The sequence below is a fragment of the Thamnophis elegans genome, chromosome 16 (assembly GCF_009769535.1).
Source record: "Thamnophis elegans isolate rThaEle1 chromosome 16, rThaEle1.pri, whole genome shotgun sequence".
NCBI lineage: Eukaryota > Metazoa > Chordata > Lepidosauria > Squamata > Colubridae > Thamnophis > Thamnophis elegans.
In genome coordinates, this window is record NC_045556.1 from 25,855,128 (window position 1) to 25,880,421 (window position 25,294).

Below are 25,294 nucleotides of genomic sequence, written 5' to 3' on the forward strand. Positions count from 1 at the left end.
CTCCTTCCAGAAGGAATGTTGATAACATGGAGGGAAAAGAAATACCGGATAGATACCTTGGCGAAAGCTCAAGAATTCCAGGAACTTTTACTAGCAGACGATGAGAGATTTAATAAAGAAGGACTTTTAAGACAGGAGGACACTATAATTGAAACTCAACCAGAGGGGCGGGGGCCAGGAGAGGCCAGAGAATGAGAGAGATATGGCAGAGAAGATTCGAGAGCAAGGTCACCCATCGAGACACGATCTAAAGGCGCCCTCAAAGCGAATAACGTGTAAGGGAATTGAAGAATGGGAAACGAATGTACTATCAGCAAATGTAAATGGTCTTAACATAACTTCCAAAAGAAAACATGTACTGTTGGATCTAGTGAAACAAAAGTTAGATGTAATCTGTCTTCAGGAAACCCACATTAAAGAAAAGTACAATAACCTGTTGGTCTGTCCAAAACTAGGTAAAACATTCTGCTCGTCAGCACAAACCAGAAAAAGAGGAATTGTGATGTATATAAAAGAATGGTTGAACCCCAAATTAATACATGCAGACAAAGACGGTAGGGTATTAATGGTGGAGATAATTAATGGTGGGGAAAAATTTTTACTAGTTGGAATCTATGCCCCAAATCAAAAACAAGAGAGATTTTATATTAATCTATATAAGAGGATAAATGAAATAGAGTGGCAAAATATATGTATTCTAGGGGATTTCAACGCTATAGCAGACGGTAAGATGGACTATAAGGGTACTCACAAGAAAAGCACAAGAAGGAAACTACCGTCTGCATATGTAAATATGGTGAAGGATTTAGATCTTTATGATGTCTGGCGAACAATGAATGACAAGATGCAACAGTACACGTTTTACTCCCATCCACATAATTCATGGTCCCGTATCGACATGGTTTGGTCAAACTCGGAGCTACTCATGGATACTGTAAATATTGAAATAACAACCAACAAGTGGGCCGACCATCACCCAGTCTTATGGCAATGGAAAGGGAAGGCAAGGATAAAAGCTAGGTGGACATTAAACCAGAACATACTACAAGAGAAACAATTTGTACAACAAATAGAAAAGGAATTGGGCTACTTCTTTAAAGAAAACTGTAAAGAGCAGACCTCAATACAAAATGTTTGGGACACGATGAAGGCAGTTGTGAGGGGAATATCTATAGCCTATATAATAAGAAGAAACAAAGTGCACAGGGAAAAACTTAATACACTGAACAAAGAATTAAGAGAGACGGAACTGCTGACCCAGAAAGAGCCAGAAAACAGTAGACACAGGGAAAAAGGAGAGTTAATTAAACACCAAATAAATTTGATCTCTCAAGAGGAAATAGCACAAAACATTAAGAGAATGAAGCAGAATCATTTTGAACATGCAAATAAAACTGGGAGATGGTTGGCCCACAAAATAAGAAAGGAGAAGGTCAAAAGAATTATTAAACAATTGTGTGACGAGGAGGGGAATTTGAAACAAGAAATAGGAGAAAAGAAAAAGATAGTACAGAACTATTATAGGAAACTATATAAACAAGACGAAATTAATGAACAAGACATTAGAAAATACCTTATAAAGCAGAAGCTTCCAGTCTTGTCGGAGGAGATGAGAGAGATGCTCGATAAAGAAATCACACAAGAAGAACTGAAAAAGGCCATTCAAAAACAAAAAAACAATAAAACACCTGGGCCGGATGGGCTTCCATCGGAAATATATAAAAAACTTCAAAATACCATAGAAGACAAATTATTAGAACTATGTAATGAGGCACTACAAAATGGTAGGGTCCCAAAATCATGGGGGGAAGCTTACATCACCCTAATACCAAAGGAAGAGGCGGACAGTAGCAAGGTCCAAAATTATAGACCCATATCCCTGTTAAATGCAGATTACAAAATTTTTGTATCAATATTGGCGGAAAGACTAAAAATAATATTAAATCAAAGTATCCATTCAGATCAAAACGGCTTTCTCCCAAAAAGACATATTAGAAACAATACAAGAATAATAATTGATACCCTGGAATTCTATCAAACAAGATCCGAGAAACAACTCGCATTAATCTTTGTCGACGCTCAGAAAGCCTTTGATAACCTAGATTGGAACTTTCTAATCACTCAACTAAAAATGATGAAATTTGGCGACAAATTCATTAAGATTATAGAATCTATATATTCACGGCAATCTGTAAATATTATAGTCAACGGGGAACTAACGGAGAGGATACAAATTGGAAAGGGTGTTAGACAAGGGTGCCCGCTCTCCCCACTACTATTTATTATGTCACTAGAGGTCCTTTTAAATCGGATAAGATCAAATCAGGAAATTAGGGGCTTGACCATAAAAAAAGAACAATATAAAGTACAGGCCTTCGCGGATGACATGGTCTTTATCGTGGAAGACCCCTTACTTTCAGGACCGAATTTGATGAAGGACATTGAGAACTTTGGGTGTGTGGCCGGTTTAAAAATAAACAAGGAAAAAACAAAAATGATTATAAAAAATTTCCCCAAAAACCAGATTGGCGAACTAGAGAAAACAATGGAACTAAAAAAATTAAGTATTTAGGGATCTGGCTGTCTGCGAAATGCTCTTCCATAAAAGAAGACAACTATGATAAGTTGTTACAGAATACTCAAAAGGACTTAAAAACCTGGTCAAAACTACAACTATCACTGATGGGAAGAGTCGCAGTAATTAAAATGAATGTTTTGCCAAAAATCCTCTACCTATTTCAAACAGCACCGGTTATGCTAGGGGAAAATTTTTATAATGATTTGGACAAAATGATTCGAAACTTTATATGGAATGGTAAAAAGCCCAGAATAAAATATATGCACCTGCAGGATAAAAGAACTCAAGGGGGAATGGGATTACCGGAATGGAAAACATATCATCAAGCAGCAACAACTATGTGGATAAAAGAATGGGTAATGTTAGCTAATAAAAGAATCTTAACAATAGAGGGCCACGACCTGCAATACAGGTGGCACAACTACTTATGGTGCGAGGGAAATAAAATCCACAATTATTTTAGTAGTCACCATTTAAGGGGGGGTATTGATTAAGGACTGGCTCGAAATTAGAAGGAGATACTACACGCAACTACCTAAATGGATATCTCCGACGGAAGCCCTGATATACCCGAATTTGATAAACTTGGATAAAATTGTTACCTACCAACAGTTGCTAGACGACCAAAACAAACTAAACCCCAGGGAAAATTTGGCTGATAAGGGAATAAACATCGATTGGTGGCCATATCTTCAAATTCAAAACAAACACAAATTCGATCTAGCACAACCCGGCTTCCAGAACAAGAACCAGGAATTAGATAAAATTTTAATTGGACCAGATGAGAAATTAATTTCAAAATATACAACTGCTTACTGATTCGAAAAACGGAAGCAGAAAGAGTAAAAGAAGTCATGGTAACCTGGGCCCAAAATATCGGCCACACAATAGACCTAGACGACTGGGAAAGAGTGGGAATGGAACCTAAAATTGACAAAATCGACGGCCTATAAAGAAAATATATATAAAATGTTCTACCGCTGGCATCTTCCACCGACAAGACTGGCGAAAATGTCTTCAAAAGTTTCGGCCATATGCTGGAAATGTAAAACAGTGCTGGGCACGTACTACCATATGTGGTGGACGTGTCCGGTAGCCAAAGCATATTGGAAGCAAATACTAGGATGGCTGAATGGAATCTTGTCAATTAAACTATGTCTTAAGCCGGAAACTTTCTTATTAGGGATAATAGATCAAAAAATTTGCAAATCTGACCAATACCTCCTAGTCCATATTCTGACAGCGTCAAGGATTGTTTACGCACAGTGCTGGAAGAGTGAAAATGCCCCCAACAACAGTATGGTGATGAATAAAATTTTAGAACTAGCAGAAATGAACAGATTGACGATGCGAATTAATGACAAAGAAGACACAGACTTTTATACAGTCTGGGAGAAGCTGTACAAATGGCTTGATGAGTCAGTGAAGACTTAGACACAAAAAGAGATAGCTGACTAACCTAATACGATTAAACCAATAACTCAAATGAACAATATACAACAACTGAGAGATAAGCGAAAGGAGAAATGTATCAGGGGCGAGAACCCACCGTCGAGCAATTTTGTTACACTACAATGTTGGGAAAACTTTAAAAAGCTGATAGGAAATCCGCTATAATTACCTGCATGAAATTAGCTATTAAACTTCATTTTAGATGAGGTGAGAGGACTTATAATCCTTGCCTCTTCAAGCAAGGAAAGGAAAAGAGAACCAGGTTGTCCTCAGCAGAGGAAAATATGCAAATGTAACAAAGGTTAGAAGGGAGGGAAGGAGGATAGTAGGGAAGTCAGGATGGAGAGGAGAAAGGAGAGGAATAGGAAAGGCAGAAGAAGGGGGGAAGGATAAAGAGGAGGAAGAGAAAGAAGAGAAGGGAAAGAAGGTGGGAAGAAAGAAGGAGAGAAGAAAGAGAAGAAACTGGGGGAGGAAGGAGGGAGGGAAGAAGAGAGGGTAGTAAAGAGGGAAAGAGGGAGGGAAAGAAAGAGAGAAGGAGTGTTGAAAGGAAGGAAGGAAGGAGGGAGGAAAGGAGGGAGGTTAAGAGAAAAGAAAGGAGGAGGGAAAGAGGAAGGGAAGGAGGGAAGGTATGTGTGAAGGAGGGGGGGATCGAGGGAGGGAAAGGAGGGGGAAGGAAAGGAGGAAAGGAGAAAAGAAAGGAGGGAAGGCAGGGGAGAAGGAAGTAAGGGGGGAGGGAAGAAAAGGGTATGGAAAAGAAGAAATGAGGGAAGAGAAGAGGGAGGGAAGGAATAAGATACCTAACCTTTGATGTTTATAATGATTTGATAGTATGGGAATATCTTGAAATGTAGTTGTATTGTTTTTTACAAGTTATGGATGTTGTATTTTCTTTCTACCAATAAAATCTTTTTTAATTTTTTTTTTTTTAAAAAAGATGTGGCCATTGACCTATGGCCACACCTCAGCTGACCTGTCCACTGGGTCCCCTTAGCGATAACCACCAGGGAGACTGGCCTCCTCCCTACCTTGCCCACTGTGGAGCCATGGGAGGGCTGGGTCACAGTTCTTCCAAAAAGACTGAGTGCAACGGTAGCCAGAAGCCTCAGGGGGGGGGGCAGGGAGGAACTGTTTCATTGCCCGCCTTGAGGTCCTCTCAGCTGCCCTTGAGCTGGGGAGAGAGAGGTCCCGATGGGTTGCTTGTCCCAGCTTTGCACATTCAAATGATTTTGCCTAATTCCCTGAGGCTCATCTGGGCTCTGCCTGATGCATAGGACTAAATCTGTCCTCGTTAATGCCATCAGTCAGCTCAAAGCTCCATTCCTGCAGCAGAGCTCAGCTTGGTGAGCCTCCTGGCCACAACTGGTCCTCCGCCTCTTCCTCCACCAGCACTGGCCCCGGAGTCTCGGGGACTCTGAGGAGGCTCCATGCATTGAAAGCTCCACGGAGTTTTTGTCACCCCCAGGCAGCCCAGGTGCTATTTCAGACGGGGGGGGGGGGGGGGGCTCTGGTTGCTGAACCTAAAGTGGCTGTGACGTTTAAGATCTGGCCTTCTGAAGTGCTTTCCAGGCAAAGTCAGTTGTCAAAGGGGGCCCAAAGATTTCCCCCTCCCTTCATCTGGCTCTTCCAAAAACGACCCAGGGAGAATTAATTCGTAATTCGTAATTTAATGATCTTATATGCCGCCCAATCCCGTAGGACTCTGGGTGACTTACAAATATGAGATAAAATAAAAATAACAAATAGGGGATAAAAAACGAAAAACAGTTTAAAAAACACAACATACATTCGGCTTAGCTGGGGGCTGGACCTAATTTATAGATCAACAGCCCCAGGCCTGCCGGAACAGCCAGGTTTTGGTGGCTTTTTGGAAGGCCGTGAGAGTGGGGACGGTCCGGATCTCTGCGGGCAGATCGTTCCACAGAGTCGGAGCAGCTACAGAAAAGGCTCTCCCCCGAGTGGTCGCCAGCCGGCATTGTCCGGTCGACAGCACCCGGAGGAGGCCTAGCCTGTGAGTTCTTATCGGCCGTTGGGAGGTATGCAGCAGGAGGTGGTCTCTCAGATATCCAGGTCCAAGGCCATGTAGGGCTTTAAAGGTAATCACCAGCACCTTGTAGCGCGTCCGGAGACCAATAGGGAGCCAGTGCAGCTCGCGGAGGATAGGTGTAACATGGGTGTACCGAGGTACACCTGAAATTGCTCACGCGACTGCATTCTGGACCAACTGTAGTCTCCGAACATTCTTCAGGGGCAGCCCCAAGTAGAGTGTGTAGCACTAATCGAGCCTTGAGGTGACGAGGGCATGAGTGACTCCCGGTCCAGATAGGGCCGCAACTGGTGCACCAGGCGGACCTTGGCAAAAGCCCCCCTGGTCACAGCCGACAAATGATGTTCTAACGTCAGCTGCGGATCCAGGAGGACACCCAAGTTGCGGGCCCTCTCTGAGGGGTGTAAACTTTCACCCCCCAGGCTAATAGATGGAGAATCTGGACTATCCTTGGAAGGAAACATCAATAGCCACTTGGTCTTGTCTGGGTTGAGTGCCAGCTTGTTTACTCCCATCCAGACCCTAACAGCCTCCAGGCACTGGCACATTACTTCCACTGCTTCGCTGAGTTGGCACGGGGCAGACAGATATAGTTGAGTATCGTCCACATATTGGTGGTGTTTAATCCCGTGCCGGCGAATGATCTCACCCAGCGGGGGGAGGTTGGAGACTAGACGGTAGATTTTAAGGATAGCTGGATCCAGAGAAGGTTTCTTAAGGAGGGGTCTCACCACTGCATCCTTTAAGGGCTGCGGGAAAGATCCCTCCTGTAAAGAGGTGTTAATAATTCTCTGGAACCAGCCTCATGTAACCTCCCTGCTGGCCGAGACCAGCCAGGAGGGACACGGGTCCAGTAAGCAGGTGGAGGCACTTACCGCTCCGATGGCCTTGTCCACTTCTTCAGGAGTAACAGGCTGGAACTCGCTCCAAGAAATCCGATCAAGGCCCACCCCCGGCATCTCGGCAGGAACTGCCCAAGTGGAGTCCAGGTCCGTCTGAATCTGGGCGACTTTGTCCGATAGAAACTGAACAAATTCCTCAGCTCTTCCCTGCAAGGGTTCCTCCGCATCCCTCCCTTTCAGGAGGGAGCGAGTAATCCTAAACAGGGCGGCTGGGCGAGATTCTGTGGACTCAATAAGAGCGGAAAAATGTGCACATTTTGCCGCCCGTATCGCCATGAGATAAGTCCTAATAAAGGCTCTTAGCAGTGTTTGGTCAGATTCGGAGTTACTAACCCTCCAGCGTCGCTCTAGGCGTCTCTTTTGGCGCTTCATCTCCCAGAGTTCCTCAGTAAACCAAGGAGCCCTCCTGGATTCACTGCTGCGGAGAGGCCGCAAAGGCGCAATCTGGTCAAGAGCCCCAGCCGCCGCTATATTCCAGGCAGCAACCAAGGACTCTGTCAGACTGCAGGCAAGGGAGTCAGGTATCTCCCCAAGCTCCGTTTGAAATCCCGATCAGGTGCTGGGGCGGAACCATTTAATCGGCTCCACCTCCCTGCAGTGGGGGAGTAGTTTCCGAAAGTCCAGCCTCAGTAGGAAGTGATCTGACCATGACAGGGGCAAGATCTCAATGCTCTTCAATTCCAGATCACGTCTCCACTGCCCCGAGAGAAACACGAGGTCAAGCGTGTGTCCCGCTGTATGAGTCGGACCCCTTAGCCTGCTCTGCCCCACTCAACCACTTTGATGGTCGGAATGGGACCTTCTGGCTTCTACCCTTGCCCCCCCGGCTCCTTCTCCTCCAGGCTTCCGCCTCTGCCCATTTACTTCCCACTTTCCTCCTCTGCTGCCCCTCCCAGCCATTTACCCTGGACAATGGGCTTCCGCCCCACCTTCCAATGCGGCTGCGCGGGGAAGATGGCTGCCTGAGTTTTTCGCTTCGGCTGGAAGAGAGCTGAAATCGCCTCAAAACTGAGCCCCCGCTGAACGCCAGACTCTGGCAGAGCGGAATTCGTGAGGAGAAATTGAAACGATCTCGGAGGGGTGACTATCTTGGGAAACACTGCCCTGGCAGCTTGGGGACGGGCTTTGACGTTTTCGGGCAGTCTCGAGCGGCCCTCGGCGTTGTTGGGCAGCGTCCCTCCCTCCTCCCACGGACGGCAGCTCCCAGCTGGCAACGAGCTGGGGATAGACCTGGCTGAATTTGGGCTGGCGTTAGTTGAGTGAGACGGGGCTTTGCTTGTTGCCTCGGAAAGTGCTTGAAGGGGCTTGGAAAGTGCTGCTGTGGCTTGAACGATCTTGCGGCTTGAGCAATTGTGCTGTGTGGGCGGGCGGCGCCCCCCCCTTTTTACGAGCGGCTATCATCAAACCTGACTGCTTTTGGGGGTAGCACTATCGGAGTTTGGCCGCGAAGGGACACTGTGCTTGGGGGCGGTACTCTGACGGCTGTGGGCAGGGTTGGGAATTTACTACCCTGCACTATGGATCCATGTGACTGGCTTTTTCATCGTTGCCGTGCTTGATCCTAGTGCCCCCCCTCCCCCAGCACGGCTTCTGACTCTAACTACCATCTAAGTATTGCTACCTCAGACCGGCTTTTACAATCTGGCTTATGATCCCCGTGGCTGACTTCTTTGCCTCCGACTCCCATTACTGTTACTGCAACCATCTGTGACTGTTCTTGGCTCGCCTTCCCAGACAACGCCGCCTCCCTGAACTGCTCCCACCACTCACATCCCCTGCCACTCTGGCTGTTACTGCTCGGCCATGGAGCTCTTTGATCTCCGTTTTCGCCGAGAGTTGTGTATGCCACCCTGTATTTACAACTATTGCAGAAAAGGAAAGTGGAGGACAAAGAGGACGTGGGTAGGGAATTTAGTGGTGTGCCTTTGGGAATTCCTTGGAGTGGTTTTACCCCCAGAAAGAAAACTCTGGGCCTGGGCTGTGGGTGGACAGATGATGGCAGCATTGTGTGTTTGCACTGAACCCCCGCAGGACCTTTTGACCAACAAATTTACAGAAGAAGAGAGGGGTTATAAGACACTCCCCCATATATTCCACCTGAACTGTAATTGGTCTCCAGCCACTTCAACCTTGAATACTAAGAGCCAATTCTGTCATCTGAACTCGCATCTTAAATTTTAATCAACCACGCAATTTATTTTAGTTTCTTTCTTTTCTTTCATCTTTTTCTTCTTTCTTTGTATGGGATATGCATGGGATACGTATGAGATGAATGAATGTCCCACTTTTTACTATTATATTGTTGTAATTTTCAGTGTTTTAACTCTTACGTGGGGACTGTTTGGGGGAGTGCATGGGTATGTATGATTCGGAGGACCTGCCGGGAGATGCGGGGGCCATGGGGGTGGTTGAGGGTACCAGAGACACGGGAGAGGGTCGGAGTATTACGGTCGTAACAGGGAGGGGCAGATATGGCGGGGACTTTAGGGCAGGCCATTACCGGGGAAGGAGGGTTCGCTACATTACAGAGATCCCTCCTTCCGGCCCTATGAGTCCCACTCCAAGACCAGATGGCGCAAGTAGTCAGGACCCTGGACTCAGGCTGCTGTCGCTAAATGCCAGGTCTGTGGTACATAAAGCTCCTCTCGTCCGGGACTTAATTTTAGACGAGAGGGCAGACCTGGCATGTATTATTGAAACCTGGCTGGGCCCAGAGGGAGGAGTCCCCCTTGTAGAGCTGTGCCCAGAAGGATTTCAGGTGCTGCACCAGCCGAGAGCCCAGGGAAGGGGTGGGGGTGTGGCCATTGTTATCCGGGAGTCGTTAGCTCCTCGTAGGGTCCCTGCTCCGGAGCTTGTCGGGTGTGAGTCTCTGCTGATAAAGTTGGACCTCAAGGGTCAAGTGGGTCTGCTGTTAACGTACCTGCCTCCCAACAGCGTTGCAGCAGCCCTCCCCTCGCTCCTCGAGTCGGTAGCCGAGCTGGCAATTGAGTTCCCTAGGTTGATGGTCCTGGGGGACTTTAATTTGCCGTCGCTCGGTGAAAACTCTGATGGGGCGCAGGAGTTCATGGCTTCCATGACAGCCATGGGCTTGACCCAAGTAATCCGGGGCCCAACCCATTCAGCGGGTCACATGCTCGACCTCGTATTCCTCTCGGAGCAGTGGATTTGTGATCTTGGTCTGAGGGGTAACGACATCATACCCCTGTCGTGGTCAGACCACTGCCTACTGAGGCTTGACTTCCGGAGACCAAACCCCCACTGTAGGGAGGAGGAACCGACCAGGTGGTTCCGCCCCAGGCGACTTATGGAGCCGTTAAGGTTCCAGACGGAGCTTGGGGTCATTCCTGATACTCTCGCCCACAGTCCGGTAGAGACTCTGGTTGCTGCTTGGCACTCGGCAGCATCGGAGGCCCTCGACCGGATTGCGCCACTACGGCCCCTCCGAGGCAGCGGATCCCGGAGACCTCCTTGGTTCACCGAGGAACTCCGGGAGATGAAGCGCCGGAGGAGATGCCTAGAGCACCGATGGAGGTCCGATAAGTCCGAATCGAACCGAGCAATGGTAACCACCAGCACCAAGGAATACACCAGGGCACTTAGGGCAGTGAAAAGATCTTATATAGCCACCTTGGTTGCGTCCGCTGAGTCCCGCCCAGCCGCCCTGTTTAGGATAACCCGCTCCCTACTAAATAAGAGGGAAGCGGGGGAACCCTTGCAGGGCAGAGCTGAGGATTATGCCCAATTCTTAGCAGACAAAATTGCTCGGTTTCAGTCGGACTTGGACTCTATCTCTGCAGTTCCAGCCGAGGCACAAGAGGATGAAGTAGACCACCTCTGGGTTGAGTTTCAGGATGTTTCCCCCGGGGATGTGGACAAGGCCATGAGGGCTGTAAGTGCCTCCACCTGTGTACTGGACCCGTGTCCCTCATGGCTGGTTACTAACAGCAGTGAGGTGACACGAGGCTGGATCCAGGCGGTTGTTACCGCCTCTCTTCGGGAGGGGAACTTCCCCGCCGCGTTCAAAGCGGCGGTGGTGAGACCCCTCCTGAAGAAGCCATCTCTGGATCCAGCTGTTCTTAATAACTATCGCCCAGTCTCCAACCTTCCCTTTCTTGGGAAGGTTGTTGAGAAGGTGGTGGCCTTCCAGCTCCAGCGGTCCTTGGAGGAAGCAAGCTATCTTGACCCCTTCCAGTCAGGCTTCAGACCCGGTTACAGCACAGAAACCGCTTTGGTCGCATTGACCGATGATCTTTGGAGAGCCAGAGAGGGAGGACATCCCTCCATCCTGGTTCTCCTTGACCTCTCAGCGGCTTTCGATACCATCGACCATGGTATCCTTCTGCGACGACTGCGGGAGGTGGGAGTGGGAGGCACCGTGTTGCGGTGGTTCTCCTCCTACCTCTCGGACAGGTCGCAGTCGGTGTTAGTGGGGGGGCAGAGATCGACCCCTAGGCCCCTAACATATGGGGTGCCTCAGGGTTCGGTCTTATCCCCCCTACTATTCAACATCTACATGAAATCGCTGGGAGAGATCATCCGCAGGCACGGGATAAGATACCATCAATATGCGGACAATACCCAGTTGTATCTGTCCGCCCCGTGCCAACTCAATGAAGCGGCAGACGTGATGAACCGAGGCCTTGAGGCCGTTATGGACTGGATGAGGGCTAACAAGCTTGTACTCAACCCAGAAAAGACCGAGTGGCTGTTGTGCTTCCCTCCCAAAGATTCGACCAATATTCCATCACTCAGGCTGGGGGGTCAAATTTTACACCCCTCAGAGAGGGTTCGCAACTTGGGAGTCCTCCTGGATCCACAGCTATCCTTTGACCACCACCTGACGGCTGTGACCAGGGGGGCATTTGCCCAGGTTCGCCTGGTGCGCCAGTTGCGACCCTACCTGAATCGGGAGGCTCTCACAACAGTCACTCGGGCCCTTGTGACCTCTAGGCTGGAATACTGCAATGTGCTCTACATGGGGCTGCCCTTGAAGAGCATCCGGCGACTTCAGCTAGTCCAGAACGCGGCCGCGCGAGTGATTGTGGGTGCACCTCGGTTCACCCACATAACACCTATCCTCCGCGAGCTGCGCTGGCCACCTGTCGATCTCCGGGTGCGCTTCAAGGTGCTATTAGTCACCCATAAAGCCCTTCATGGTAGTGGATCTGCGTACTTGAGAGACCGCCTTCTGCCAATTACCTCCCTGCGACCAATTAGATCTCATAGATTGGGCCTCCTCCGAATTCCATCTGCCAGCCAGTGCCGGCTGGCAACTACAAGGAGGAGGGCCTTTTCAGTAGTAGCTCCGACCCTTTGGAACGAGCTCCCCGTGGAGATTCGTACTCTCACCACCGTCCAGGCCTTCCGCATAGCCCTTAAGACCTGGCTAGCCCGTCAGGCCTGGGGACAAAGATAGCCGCCCCTCCCGAATGATGAATGAATGTTGCCTATTATTTTTACTTATGTGTGTCTACGTTATTGTTTGTATTCCCCTTCCTGATTTTATGTGAGCCGCCCTGAGTCCCCTCAGGGAAAAGGGCGGCCTATAAATGTTAATAAACTCAAACTCAAACTCAAACTCAACTTGTGCCCTGCTGGCAGTCCCCCCTTGCAGGGGTGCTAAATGTAAGAGTACCCTGGCCCCTGGCCCTCTTCTCCTGGTTCATTTCCCATCCTTTTATGTACTAGGTAGAATCATCCAATACCATGCAATGAATTTTTTACACACACACACACACACACACACACACAAACACACACACACTTATCCCTGTACTTTTCTACTGCTCCTGCCAACCAGTAATTTTGCTCTGGTTTGTATTCCTTTGGAATGTGTGCCTTAATGCCAGGCCAAAGCTCAGCAAAAAGGGGTCCAAGTTTTGCAAAATCCTTGATGCTCCAGCAGAGGATAAAAAAGAAAAGTGGCACTTTCTTGCTTTCACCCCCTGCTCCCCCACCCCACCCCAGACGGAGTCCCAAAGAAAGCATCCCCTGCCCCCTCCAGGCCCTGCCCTAGCCCTGGGAAGACAAGTGGAGGTCTTACCAGGCAGCCAGCAGCCTTGGCCAGCTGGTGGGTGGAGAATGGGAAGGCCTCATTGCTCAGGTCCACATCGAGAACTTCCTGCAGGACGGTTCGGCTGAACAGAGAAGAAGACCCCAATGAATGACCCTCACTGCCAGCTCTGAGCCTCCCAAGAGGGCCTGGCTCCCTCAGAGCATCACAGCTGCCCCATGCCAGAGGCCCCCTCAGCCAGAGCACCAAGAGTCGCCAAGGCAGCTGCAGCACCAACTCCTTAATCCCGGCAAAGCCTCGGCTCGGCTCAGCCAGCATAGACCATTCAGACGTCCTGGGACCCCAGCCACAGCCCTCAGATCTGGGATAAGGCAGAAGTGGGGTTCTTGCATGGACCAACAGCAGCCTTAAGCAGAGGGAGCTCAGTTCTCTCCCCATTTCAGGTTTGGTAGAAGGTTAGATTGCTAACACGCTTTATATCAGGTTGGGCACAGTTATCAGAAACAACTGCAGACCGACTTCCTTAATTTCCAGATGGAGAAATCACTGCATAAGGTCTTCCAATATTTGCCTTTAAAGTGGTGTCCTTTCTGCCTTCATACATGCATTGCTACAAACTTTGATCAACCTATTAACTTCCAAGGGACTAACACCTTTCTTATTTTTTTCTCCCCAGGCAGCTGTCAGATCCTGCATGAGGTGAGTTTTAGGAGGAAAGTCTCAGGCCAAATGCTCCGTCTCTTTGAGCAGCTTTCTCAAAATCTCGGCTCTCCCTCTCCACACCTTCACCTGACAAAATTTACCCAGAATATCTATAGTTGGGGGAGGGGGGCAGCACTGGAAGACAAAGCTGATTTGACAATCACACATTACATTTCAAAGCCTCCCAAACTTCTAATCAATGTGTAGCAAACAGCACAAGATGAAAACATGGATTGACTGTGAGCTCTGATTGCTTTGGGGAGAGGCTGACATTTCACTTAAGTTTAAGATGGCTGTGAAAGCAAAATATTTGATATTATGAAAAGGCCAGCAGGGAAAAGAAGAGAAACTGGTGATTTGCTGTTTGTGTTCCCTGGACTCAGATATGTGAACCCCCAACGTCCCATGTGCAAAGACACAAACCTGGCAAGTTGGTGAGTCTCTTCCCTTTTGCACAAGGAGCGTTGCACCAATGGTCTGGGAGGCAGCTGTGCAAATCTCCTCAGGTTGTCAAGCAAAGGTGCCAAAGGGAGCCCTCCAAGGCAGCCCTCAAAGCCAGGAAGCAAAGAGTCCACCAGCCCAGGAGGAGCCAATCTGGACTCAGAAGGAGCTGAGGCCGGGACTGGATTCCCTGCTCACCACACCCGGGCCTATCTGGGAGGGACTGGAGGTCAACTGGCAGAAGGAAGCTGCTACCTTGGGTGATCTCTGTAGCAAGCAATGCTCACCCTGGAATGGCCAGCCTATGCATTCTGCCAGGTGGGCCAGGAGGAGGAGGAAAGGCTGCCCCCTTGGCACCCCTGGGCATTGGTCTTACTGAACGCTATGACAGAGGGACTGTGGTCCCTTCCGCATTGGACCAAACTCCGAGACTCACCTGGCAGGGCCTTGAATGCTGATCATGCCCAGCTCTTCCGACCGGTCGATCAACTGGCACTGAAAGTGTTTCTCCTGCAGCACCGTCCTGATATGTGACCAGTTGTACTGGGCAGCAGCACCCCCAATAGCCAGATAGTAGCCATCCCCTAAAAAGGATGAGAGTCACGTTGGCAAGTGCAGCAGGCCCTGGAAGCTGTGGGCTGCGGTGCCACTTAGGCCAAGGGAAGCGGGGCTCACAGAGCCCTCCAGGTTGCTGCTCCTGCTCTGTTGCTGGCTGATTGATTGATCGGCTGAATTCATCCCCACCACAACTCAGGAGACTTGGCAGTTTACAAGTGATGTTCTGCTGACAACTGCACAACATCCTTAAATCCTGGCTGTCCACTTTTAGATTGGGGGGGGGGAGGCAGACCCTCTGCAGAGCTGCCAAAAGCAAACACACTCTTTCCCAACCAGACAGACAATCCAAATTCTGCATTTAATGATGTGTCATAAATAAAGTCACCTTCCTTTGACCAAGAGTTCACCCTGCTGACCTTCCACCTGCCAGAAATTGGACTACTGCAATACGCATCTCCGTGGGGCTGCCCTTGAAAAGATCCAGAAACTTCAGCTGGGAGAGAATGGAGAATGCAGGGGAGCAAGCAGCACACATTATACCTCTGCTTCGCAAGTGGCCTTGGCAAGCGGTTTGCTTCTGGTCAAATTCAAGCTGCTGGTCTGGCCTTCAAAGCTTTGCACCGCAGGGGACCGGGCTCCCTCTGCCTGGTTGCATTCGCCCACCTGCTGGATCAGGCAGAGCTACAGAGGCCATCAGGCACGGCTCCTCCAAAACCAGACCGGCTCTTTTCAGTGTCTCCATCAGGTTCTGGCCTGGGGCTGCCAGGTGACCTTGTTGAGGGGCCATTTTTATCCTGAGGTTTGCGTTTTTGCTTTTGTGATAATTATTTCTACAGTTTCTATACTGTTTTCTATGTAGTAATGTTACTGATTCTTGCCACCCAGGATTGTCTTTGGTGACTATATTATCACTGTGGTGGCGCAGTGGTCAGAGTACAGTACTGCAGGTTACTTCTGCTGATTGCTGGCTGTCTGCAATTTGGCAGTTCGAATCTCACCAGGCTCCACGTTGACTCGCCCTTCCATCCTTCTGAGTGAGGGTAAAATGAGGACCCAGATTGTTGCGGGCTAGAGGGTGACTCTGTAAAGCGCTTAGAGGGGACTGGGAAGCACTGTAAAGTGGCATATAAGTCTAAGGGCTATTGCTATGTCTATCTGTCGGCCTATCATCTATCCATCCATCCATCAGCAGCTGTGGTGTTGCAGTGGTTAGAATGCAGCATTGCAGGCTAACTCCGCTGACTGTCAGCAGTTCAATTCTTAGGGGCAATAGTGCTTAGAGAGGGCTGGAAAGCACTGCACAGCGGTATAGAAGTCTAAGTGCTATTGTTATATCAATTGAATTGAAAAATAAATAACTGAGCATCCCCCTCAAGCCCTTCAGCTTTTCCAATCAACCCAAAGTGACTCAGTGTTGCCACAAAACAGGGCAATATGTCCAAAACCAGAAGTGGAAGCCAGATGTTATGTGGCCCCTCCCTTGAGGAGCTCTTTCAGTATGGGCACAAGGGGGAAGCACAGGCTGGGGCCCTGAAGGCAGTTCATGGCCCAGCCCTCTCCTCTTCCTCTTCCTCAGCATGGCCAGCCTCAGGCCCAAATGCTGCTTCTCACTTGCCACACCCACCCTCTCAAGTGCTGGGAGGAGGGTCTCAGCAGCATCTCTTCTCTTGTGCTTCACCTGATAATTGGCCCTAATAAAACTTGAAAAACATAGGTGCTGCTCTAATTGCCTGTCAAGCGGAAGCCTCTCTGGGCTGGCAGCTCCTGCACCCAAAATAATAATGGCTTGGCGGGATCTGGCTCTGGAGCGCTAATCAGCTCCCTTTCTTCCACATGTCAATCTCAGGCGGAGATTGTCAGATTCCCTGGTTCAAACCTTGCAGAACCTGCTAGGAGCAGAACAGGCAGAAGCTGCAAAAACAAAACAGAAGAAAACAGCTGGAAGTCTCTGTCAGGGCAAATTGGGGGCTCCGGGGAAAAGGACGAGAGGACGCCGTTCTTCTCCCCACCAGTAGCGTCCCTCGTCTGCCTGTTCTCTCCTGTGAGGTAGGCAAGCTCAGGGGTCCCTTTGTGGGGCAGCAGAAACTGTAACCGAACCTTGACAGCCTGTTGGAGCCCCTCTCTGGAGTCCTTCAATTCACCAGGCTCCCTCCTGCCAGGGCCCTCTATTCCCTTCCATCTCTCCAAGCTCCATCATAAGCTCAGTGCATCAGAAAGCATTTTCAGCAGCTTTAAAGATCCACAACAAGTTGTTGGTAGTTGTTGTTCATCATTTAATGACCCCGTAATCCCTTACGGGTTGGAGTCAGGGCAATTGACTGGAGCCGAGTGCTTACTGGCCGGATGCCCTTCCTGTCGCCAATGTGGAGTTTTTGCAACAGATATATTCTCATGGTGCCCAGACAAAGATCAGCCTCTACCTAGGATCGAACTCACAGCCTGCCAATTTGAGGCGAGAAGTCCAATTCTAGGCCACCGCAACACTCAAAGGTCCACAACAAAGGCCTTTCAAAAGAGCAGGGGGCCTTTTTGCCCAGCTGAAAAAAGACAGTAATTGTGTGGCTTCTCTTCACTGCTTTTTCCTTTCCTGCTACTTGGTTTCTCTGATTCCAGGTGTGCGTAGAGATGGGAGCATCTTGGGGGGGGGGGCTGTTTTTGGAAAGGTAAATGCAGTTGTTATCAGACCAGCGAGGATCTTGACCCCAGAGATGCCAAGCCTTAGGGGGCAGAAAGCACAAAGGGAGCCTTCCTCCTTGACCTGGGCCAGAGAGGAGCAGGGGCTGGCCCTCTTAGCACCCCTAGCTAAGCAGGGGCTGGCCCTCTTAGCACCCCAGCTGCCTGTTTGGGGAGAGGCCCTGAGGAAGGGGCCCATCCCAGAAAGGTCACCAGAGGAAGGAACCAGCTGCTTCCTTCCCAACTGGGGCATCTGTTCTACAGACTCCGTCAGCCCAGCAAACACAGTTCAGGGGGGATGCAGGGGTGCGTCACCTTCAAAGGCAGGAGCCAGTGCTGAGTCTTGGGGCCCAGGGTCGATCGGACTCACGGTCAAATCGCTTTCCACTCCCCCGTTTTTGTTCAGCATGCAGGTGTAAACGGTGGTTCCTGTGGAAAGAGAATTGGGCCCCCTTCCTGCTTGGGTGGTGGAGGAAACTGCCCGGATCCCCCCAGCCCTTTTCCTGCCCTTGCATCCCATCAGGCTGCAACCTTCCCCAATGACTTCCTGGCAGCATTGAAGTGGGACTCATGCCTGGATTAAAGACTTGCCCGCTCTTCCTGCCAGCAGCAACTGTGGGGATCTCAAGGTCCCTCTGGGCCGGCTGGGCCATTGGGGGGTGCAGTTAGGTGGCAAGCGGTGTGCCCTTTTGGGTCTCTGGCACCAGGCTCTGAGGCCACCTCATCCTCCCGGCCTCCCAGGAAGAACCAAGGAAGGGCCAGGCTGTAAAAGCCGCCCCCTCCTGCAGGCAAGACACACCGGCTCCGTTTAGAAGCCCCCTCGACATGCCAAACTTGTTCAGCCAGGATCTGCCATCTTCAAAACTGTGCCAGCCTGCTGGAAACACCTATGAAGATGCCCCTCCTGAATAGCTGCAACCCAGGTGGTTGAGTCCTATGCGTGTCATGGCGAAAGGGTCACCCTGGGACTGGAAATGGCAGGGTTTGAGTCCACTTGAGGGCACAGAAGCTCCCCGGTTGCTCCTTCCTCCGACTGTAAAAGGATTTGCAAAGGCTGCCAATACCCCCTCCCCTCATCAGGGACTTGGGGGTGAGTCTGCAGCCCTTCCCAGGGGTACTGAAGGAGCAGCATTGGAGCAGCATTGGTGGAGACGGCCCATTCCTTAGGGGCCAAACTGAGCTGGGGCAGGCTAGTCTAGCTGACTCGAGACAATCCTTGGCCTGTGTCCAGGACCCCTTCGAAAACTGGCCCTGCTGGCGCTGGTATGGGCGGCCCTGGCATCCCCTGCCTGGCTGAGCTCAAGCAGAGGATGCAGAGAGCTGGCAGGGAGACCCACACAGGAATTGGGGGAGGGGGGAGCACAGGAGAAGAACCACCAGCCCTCCTCCATGGAAGATCGAGCCCAAGGCACTGGGGAAAGAGGCCCTACCTGGGGGCTTGCGAACATCGGCCGTGAAGAGCCAATCGGCAGCCTTCCTGGCATCCGGACCCAGCAGGTAGAATTTGCCAAAGTAAGACATGTCAAAGACTGCCAGAGCATTTCGGCAGCTCAAGCATTCGTTCCGGATCTGAAAATGCAGGCACCGCCAGGGTGGGCGAGGGTCCGAGCAAAGTCCCTTTGTGATACCCTCTGCCCATCTTCCTCGAGGCGCCTCTGTTCTGCACCCCTCCCCGAACCCCCAGCTCCTCGCGGGGAGCCATTCACCCCCTTCCAGCCACGTCCGGCTCTGCGGGAAAACCGCTGGGTGAGGGAGGGTCTGCAGGGGCCTGAGGGGACCCTCTCTCTGGCAGCAGCCAACCAGGGCCCTGACTGGGCACCCTGGGAGGGAGAGGAGGGCGGCATGTCCTGAGTCTGCCCACCTGGTGAATCCCTGAGCCCTCCTTCTACTCACAGTGCTGTGATGAGGAGGGAAGTCGAAGGTGTACTCCTCGGAGAGCAGCCGGCGGTAGGCATCCTCCTCACAGGGCGGGTGGCCATAAGCCCCGTAATAGTTGTAATCTGCCACCTGGATTGGCACATGGACAGCGGGCCTCAGCCTTTCCCCCCTGCAGAGGCAGGTGCTCAGAGCTGGGCATATCGTGCTGCGGGTGGGGCTGGGGCTGCAGGGAAGTCAAGTGTTGGGGAGGGGGAGCTGAGCCTGACTGAGCCATGGAAGGAGGGAGGGTGCACTTGGAGTGGACAGGTGGCCACATCCAGCCTGACCACATGGCTTCCGCTCTAGCCTGCACTCCTGGGGTTTCCATGGGGTCTCCCATCCAAGTTCTGATCAGGCCTGGCTCAGCATAGAGATTGGCAAAGGTGCCACCTGTGGCTGTGATGAGGGAAGGTCACCTCAGCCCTTCCTTCCTCTAAGGCCCCACAGCAGATGCAGGAAGCAGGGCTGCCAACCACTGGGCGGGTTTCTCCGAAATGGCCCAACAAGGCCCAGCCCAGAAGAGGACAACCTTGGCCCAGGAGGATTGAGCAGGCCCTCCGGGCGGCTCCCTTGATGGGCCACCTGCCTTGCTCAGCCTCTAGCTCTCCCCGCTGCTGGGCCAGAGCAGAGCTGCTTTCTCCGTCCTTGGGCCATTCACGGGGAGAGGTGAACGGGGGCTTCCAAAGACCCCAAAGGACCCTCCCACTCCAGCCTTGGAAGAGACCTTTCCCCCCTCCCCACCGGAGGCTTACCGGCGCTGTGCCCACCGGGTTGAACCAGCCTGGCCTCTCCCAGCCGTGTCGCTCCTGGAAGACGCAGCCCTGAAGCAGCAGCTCCTGCGGGCAGAGGAGAAAGCGGGGTGAGTGCCTGGGGAAGCCCCTCCCCACTCCTCACCCGAAGCCTCAATCTCCTGCCCCACAAACAGCCCCTCTCCCCGGCCCTGGCTTCAACCCTCTGCTCCATCCCACACTTTGGTTGCAGCCGGTTGGAGGTCTGTCCCAAGACAGAGCCAGGGACCCCTTCTCTGAAGGAGGACTCTCTAGGACTTGGGGCTAAGCTCCTCCACTCCTCCAGCCCTTGTTGGGGGCATCCTTGGCCTCAGTCACTGGCTCCCCCCTTTGCAGTGGAGGATTATCTGGGGAGAAACTGCCAGGTTGCCTCTCGCACCCAGACAGCTCCCAGGCTTCAATTGCCCGTGGGGCTCAGGCTGCAGCAGGAGGATCAGGCCATGTGGGTCTCTCCATGCCCACTCCTTGCCATTCCCCATCTCTCTGCTGTTCCATTCCCTGGGAGACCCGAGAGCTGCACCTAGAGTGTCCCAGGCGCCTGGCTGGGGAAGATGAGCCCGCCTTGTCTCCCAGAGACAGAACCAAAATGGCTCCCTCTGCTTGGCCCTCCTAGGCTGGTGAAAGCAGAAATGCCCAGTTCCTCTGCCCAGAACTGAGCCATAGACAAAGGAGACTGGACTCTGGCGCGTCTCCTGCAAAGTTTGTGCCCTGAGGGATGTGCAAGAGAAACAGAGGGGCAGGAACAGGTTGCTTTGGGGTAAAGAAAATGAACCGGGATGCAAAGGGGCATCATGGAGGGGACCCAAATGCAAAGTCCTTCATTTGCCAACCTCCCACAAGCAGTAAGTTGTGGGCACCTGGGGTAGTGCCAGGTCTGGTTGCCTTGGCAATGGGATTTCCCCCTTCTGCAAAAAGCTAGGAGCAACTATGAAGGGGGGAAGGGAAGGATTGTTTGATTGGGAGGGGTAGAAATGCTTATGGAGGGCTGGTCTCCTCGCTGTGGCTCAGCTGATCCTGTCCAGAAGAGCTCCACATTCTTCTGCTGCCCCACATTTTGCTCTGGCAGCCCAGAAACGGAGCCCCACCCTCACCCCCAATGCCCCTTGGCTTCAATTAACCCAGGCTCTCCAGATCAAAGGCCAGGGCCAGAGAGGGGAAGGGGCCTAAGGGCCTGGGCTGCCAGACAAGAGTGTCTCTAGGCGTGGTAAGAGTGCCTCAGGGCTCTGTGGTTAGCAGTGATATCAGGCCAACTGGCCACTATATCTCTGCCTGAGGCATGTGATGCACCCAGCAACTCTGGCCTCACCTCATACAGAGGGTCCTTCCTCAAGTTCCGCCCGGCCAGGGGCTCATCATAGGGGAACACGATGGAGTAGTTCTTGGCATAGGACTCATGGCTCCTCTCTCGGATCCAGCGGCTGTTGCCGGTAAGGAACCTGTGAAACCTCCTGAAAAGCCAGGTGGACTTCATTATCACAGTTGGAGGGGGGAGGCGTGGGACAACCAGCACCTGGGAGCCCCCAAGGAAAGCAGCTGGACCCAGGTGGCCCTTGTGGACCAAGGATGACATCCACAGATCCATCACACAGGACCCTCTGACAGCTGAAACTCTGGGGAGAGTGGGGGGAGCTTATCACGGGCCGGAAGGAAGGCAGACCTTAGGGGGGGATCTGGCAGGAACAGATTTGAATGGCTTAATGAACACCAGCTGCCCCTGCTGAGCTGGAAGAACTAACAGCTTTTGGTACCACCACAAAGGGAACTGGGAAAGTTCAAGGAAGACTCCACTGAGCCCCGAGCCCCATCCCTCCTTTATCCCCAGCGGTTTTGGAGAGGCTGGAGAGAAGGGGGGCTGCTCTATGAAATCTGGTGGCCTTTGGAAAAGCCGATCCGAATTTTCCTCAGCTCCCACCACCCTCTTGGGGCACTGCATCTCTGAGCAGGAGTGGAGCAAGAGCCACTTGGGGTTCATCCTGCCAACCCATCTCCCCGAAGACCAGCAGGTCCCGTGTTCAGAAGGACAGACTGCAGGCAATCAGCACCTCAGGGCAGCACCCTGTGACTGGGATGTGTGGCTAAAGTGCCCATTTCCACCCCACACATCAAGGGCTTGGTTTTCTCTCCCACCACCTGCTGGGGCAGCAGGGGAAGTGGTCCACTCAAGGCCTGGGAGGAGGGGGGCTGCACACAAACTGTAAGGAAGAGCCCCCCACAGCCCCAGTGCAGCAACAGCATTTATCCCTCCACCGGATTAGAGACCAACCATGAATTTGCTTGGCAGGAGAACAGCGAGGAGCTGCTGCTCACCTAATGTCATAGCTGAACATGTCCATCTCCGGATGTCCATGGACAATCCAGTGGGCCAGTTCCTTCCCACAGCCTCCTCCGAGCATCATTCCTGTGGAAAGGGAGGGCCAGAGGTCAGAGGGCGCACCTCCTGCCAATTCTTTGCTGTTCAATTCAAGACTGCTTCTTTTGCTGGACAACTCTGGCTGCCCTAGACAACCAAATTTCTGCTTTCCTCCATGTGGAAGAAAGCTATTTTCTGACAAATCTTGCAGGGTTCTCACTCGCTTATTGGCTCGGAAGACCGTTCCAGCTTGCAAATGTATTTAAATGTGACCTTTACAGGCAGCAGCTTTTCACTCAAGGCCACGTGGCCACCTGAAGAATGAGAAGCTGCAGGAGATAAAATTAACACAAAGCTCAATAAGGGCTGAGGAAAGCGGAGGAGGCCCCACCTGATGGATAAACACCAAGAAACACTCCTCAATGCCAGGGAAAACCCATCTCCAACTCAGCCCTTCACCCCCTCGAGTCTGGGGCAGGAAGCAATGAGGGTAGGAGCAGCTTGGAGAGGCAGGCCAAATGGCCAAGGGCGGGTGCTGCTTCTGCACAGCAAGGCCTTTGGGAATGGGTGGTGGTGTCAGGGGGCTCTCCCAAATTCTCTGGCAAGGTGAGGGTGCCGGGTTGGGTGACATTTTTGCATCAGGAGCAGCTCTGGCCTCTGTGGAGTGGGGTGGGGTGCCCAATGGGGAACCATTGAGCCACTATGCCAAGCACATTTATTTAAGGGGGGGGTGTTTCTCTGCTGCTGTATTTATGGAGCTCTCTCTCTCTCTCTCGCCTACTAGGCTCTTCTAGGGTGTGAAAACCACCAGCAAAAGACTCTTCCGCCTCCTCTCCAAACACACCCAGCCAATCTCACTAGGGCCCAACAGCCACCCCCACCCCCGGATGACGCTGGGCTTGTGCTTTTGGGGCTCCTTTGGAACCTTGTTCCCCTCTCAGTCTCCTGTTTCCCCAACCAGAGTGTCCTGGGCAACCACTGGCAGCCTCTCTTCTTACGGACTTGGGCTGAGCACTTTCCCAGAGCCAGGCAGGGGCGCATTTCCCCAACCGTCCTACCTGCTGGGAAAGCTGCCAGGGTTACTTTAGGGCTTCCTCCTTACCGGCACTGTTGAAGCCACATCCCAGGAAAAAGCCGCGGACTTCTGGCGCTTCCCCTAAGAGAGGTTTATGGTCTGCAGTGAAGGATTCTAGGGCAGGGAGAAAGAGAGGGGGCGGGATTAAATGTGGTGCAGCAATTCCGGCTTTAATCCTGAGTGCTAATGCTGCAACTTTAGATATGGTATGCGCATCAAGAGTCAGAATTCTCTAATTCCTGGGAATGAAAATTCTCTCTCTCTCACACACACACACACAGAGATAACACATACAGATATGGATATGGATTTCTCTGTGGAAAGATCATGCTTGGAACACCATAGACCAGTGCACAACTAAAGTGCAGAAGAGGAAATAGTGGGGTGGGGGTGGGGGAAGGTGTGTGTTTGTGTGTGTGTTTGTGTGTGTGTGTGTGTGTGTGTGTGTGTGTGTGTGTGTGAGAGAGAGAGAGAGAGAGAGAGAGAAATGAGAGAGACATTAGAGAAAGAGAGAGAAGTGAGAAGAGAGAGGGGAGTTGAAGGAGACGGGGGGGAGAATGGAGGGGGAGGGAGAAAAGACTGAAAAGAGAGCAGAGAAAGAAGGAGGGAGGGAGGGAGGGAGAGGTGGGGAGGTACAGAAGAGAGAAAAGCACTAGTCACTTGCAGCTCCCGCTGGCCATGGGGCTGCGGACAAAAGCACCCCAAATGTCCTGGGCCTCCCCCTGGTCTCTGCCTCTTCCTCAGGGAAAGTCTTATTATTTTAGAGCTTAAAAAAAATACGTCTCCTTGAGAGTCCTTGGCAAAAGCCTTCCCTAATTGAGCTGAAAATACTTGACTTCATATTTTTAAAAACTGTCTCCCCAAAAAAGTCTTCTTCTTCTTATTTAACCCCTACTTAATTCAAAGAAAGTACCATTTTGCATTTTTCCCCTTCAGCTGAATATTTATTTAATTATGACTAATAGAGGAAAGTAAGAGGCTTAAAAAAGCTGATTCAGTTTCTGCCGGTAAAGACTTATTAGTTTGGGGATTGAACTATGAGAAAAGGTGAGCTATAAATATTCTGACTACATCAAACTTCTCTGGCTGAAGCTCAGCTCCATTCAGCGCAGGAGACTTTCTTCCCTCACCTTGCCAGAGAATTTGTTGACATCTGGAAGGGCAGCTGTCAGTTACCGAAAGCAGCAACTTGGAAGAAGCAGGCAGCGGGGAGACGGAACAGAAACCCAGCTGTGTGGGGGGGCCTTCCCAGACCTTCCCTCCTCTTGGCGACCACTTCCCACCATGGGAAAATGGCAGTGGACTTATCTGAACTGCATGTTTCGAAGAAAGGTGTGGGAGGAGTAACCAATGGGTATTAACCCAGCCCTCTTGCCTAGGAGACTGAGGTAATCTTTTGAGGCCACACCTACGTTCCTCCTCTGACCTCTCCAGATTAATCGATGGATCGTAGCAGAGCACCTGAAAGGAAGGACAAAAAACAGCACAACACACATCCTTCCTGTCTGCTACTGCTTGACCTTTGAGCTAACTCAGGCCCCCTTGGCGCTGGGCGCCCCTATACCGGGGGGGGGGGGAGAGTGACTCCTCCCACACCTTTCTTCGAAACATGCAGTTCAGGTAAGTCCAACTGCCAGTTTCTGAAGTGAAGGTGTGGGAGGAGTAACCAATGGGACATACCAAAGCTAGATGTCCTGGGAGGGATTAGATCGGCCTGAGCCACCCGGAGAGTCAAGGACTCCCTGCAATACCCTCCTGCCGAAGGCAGCCTCCGCGGAGGCGTAAGCGTCTAGCCAGTAAT

At 51.4% G+C, this 25,294-nt stretch overlaps 1 protein-coding gene across 1 annotated transcript in view; it reads right to left on the reverse strand.

The window, feature by feature from the left end:
• SARDH (sarcosine dehydrogenase) overlaps positions 1–25,294 on the reverse strand; it is an 80,175-nt gene that overhangs the window by 11,995 nt on the left and 42,886 nt on the right. Inside the window, 9 exon segments of the mRNA XM_032232839.1 lie at positions 13,020–13,113; positions 14,569–14,716; positions 17,679–17,792; positions 18,794–18,932; positions 19,257–19,370; positions 20,033–20,116; positions 21,375–21,516; positions 22,376–22,466; positions 23,521–23,607. Of these exon segments, the coding sequence (XP_032088730.1) occupies positions 13,020–13,113; positions 14,569–14,716; positions 17,679–17,792; positions 18,794–18,932; positions 19,257–19,370; positions 20,033–20,116; positions 21,375–21,516; positions 22,376–22,466; positions 23,521–23,607 (1,013 nt within the window).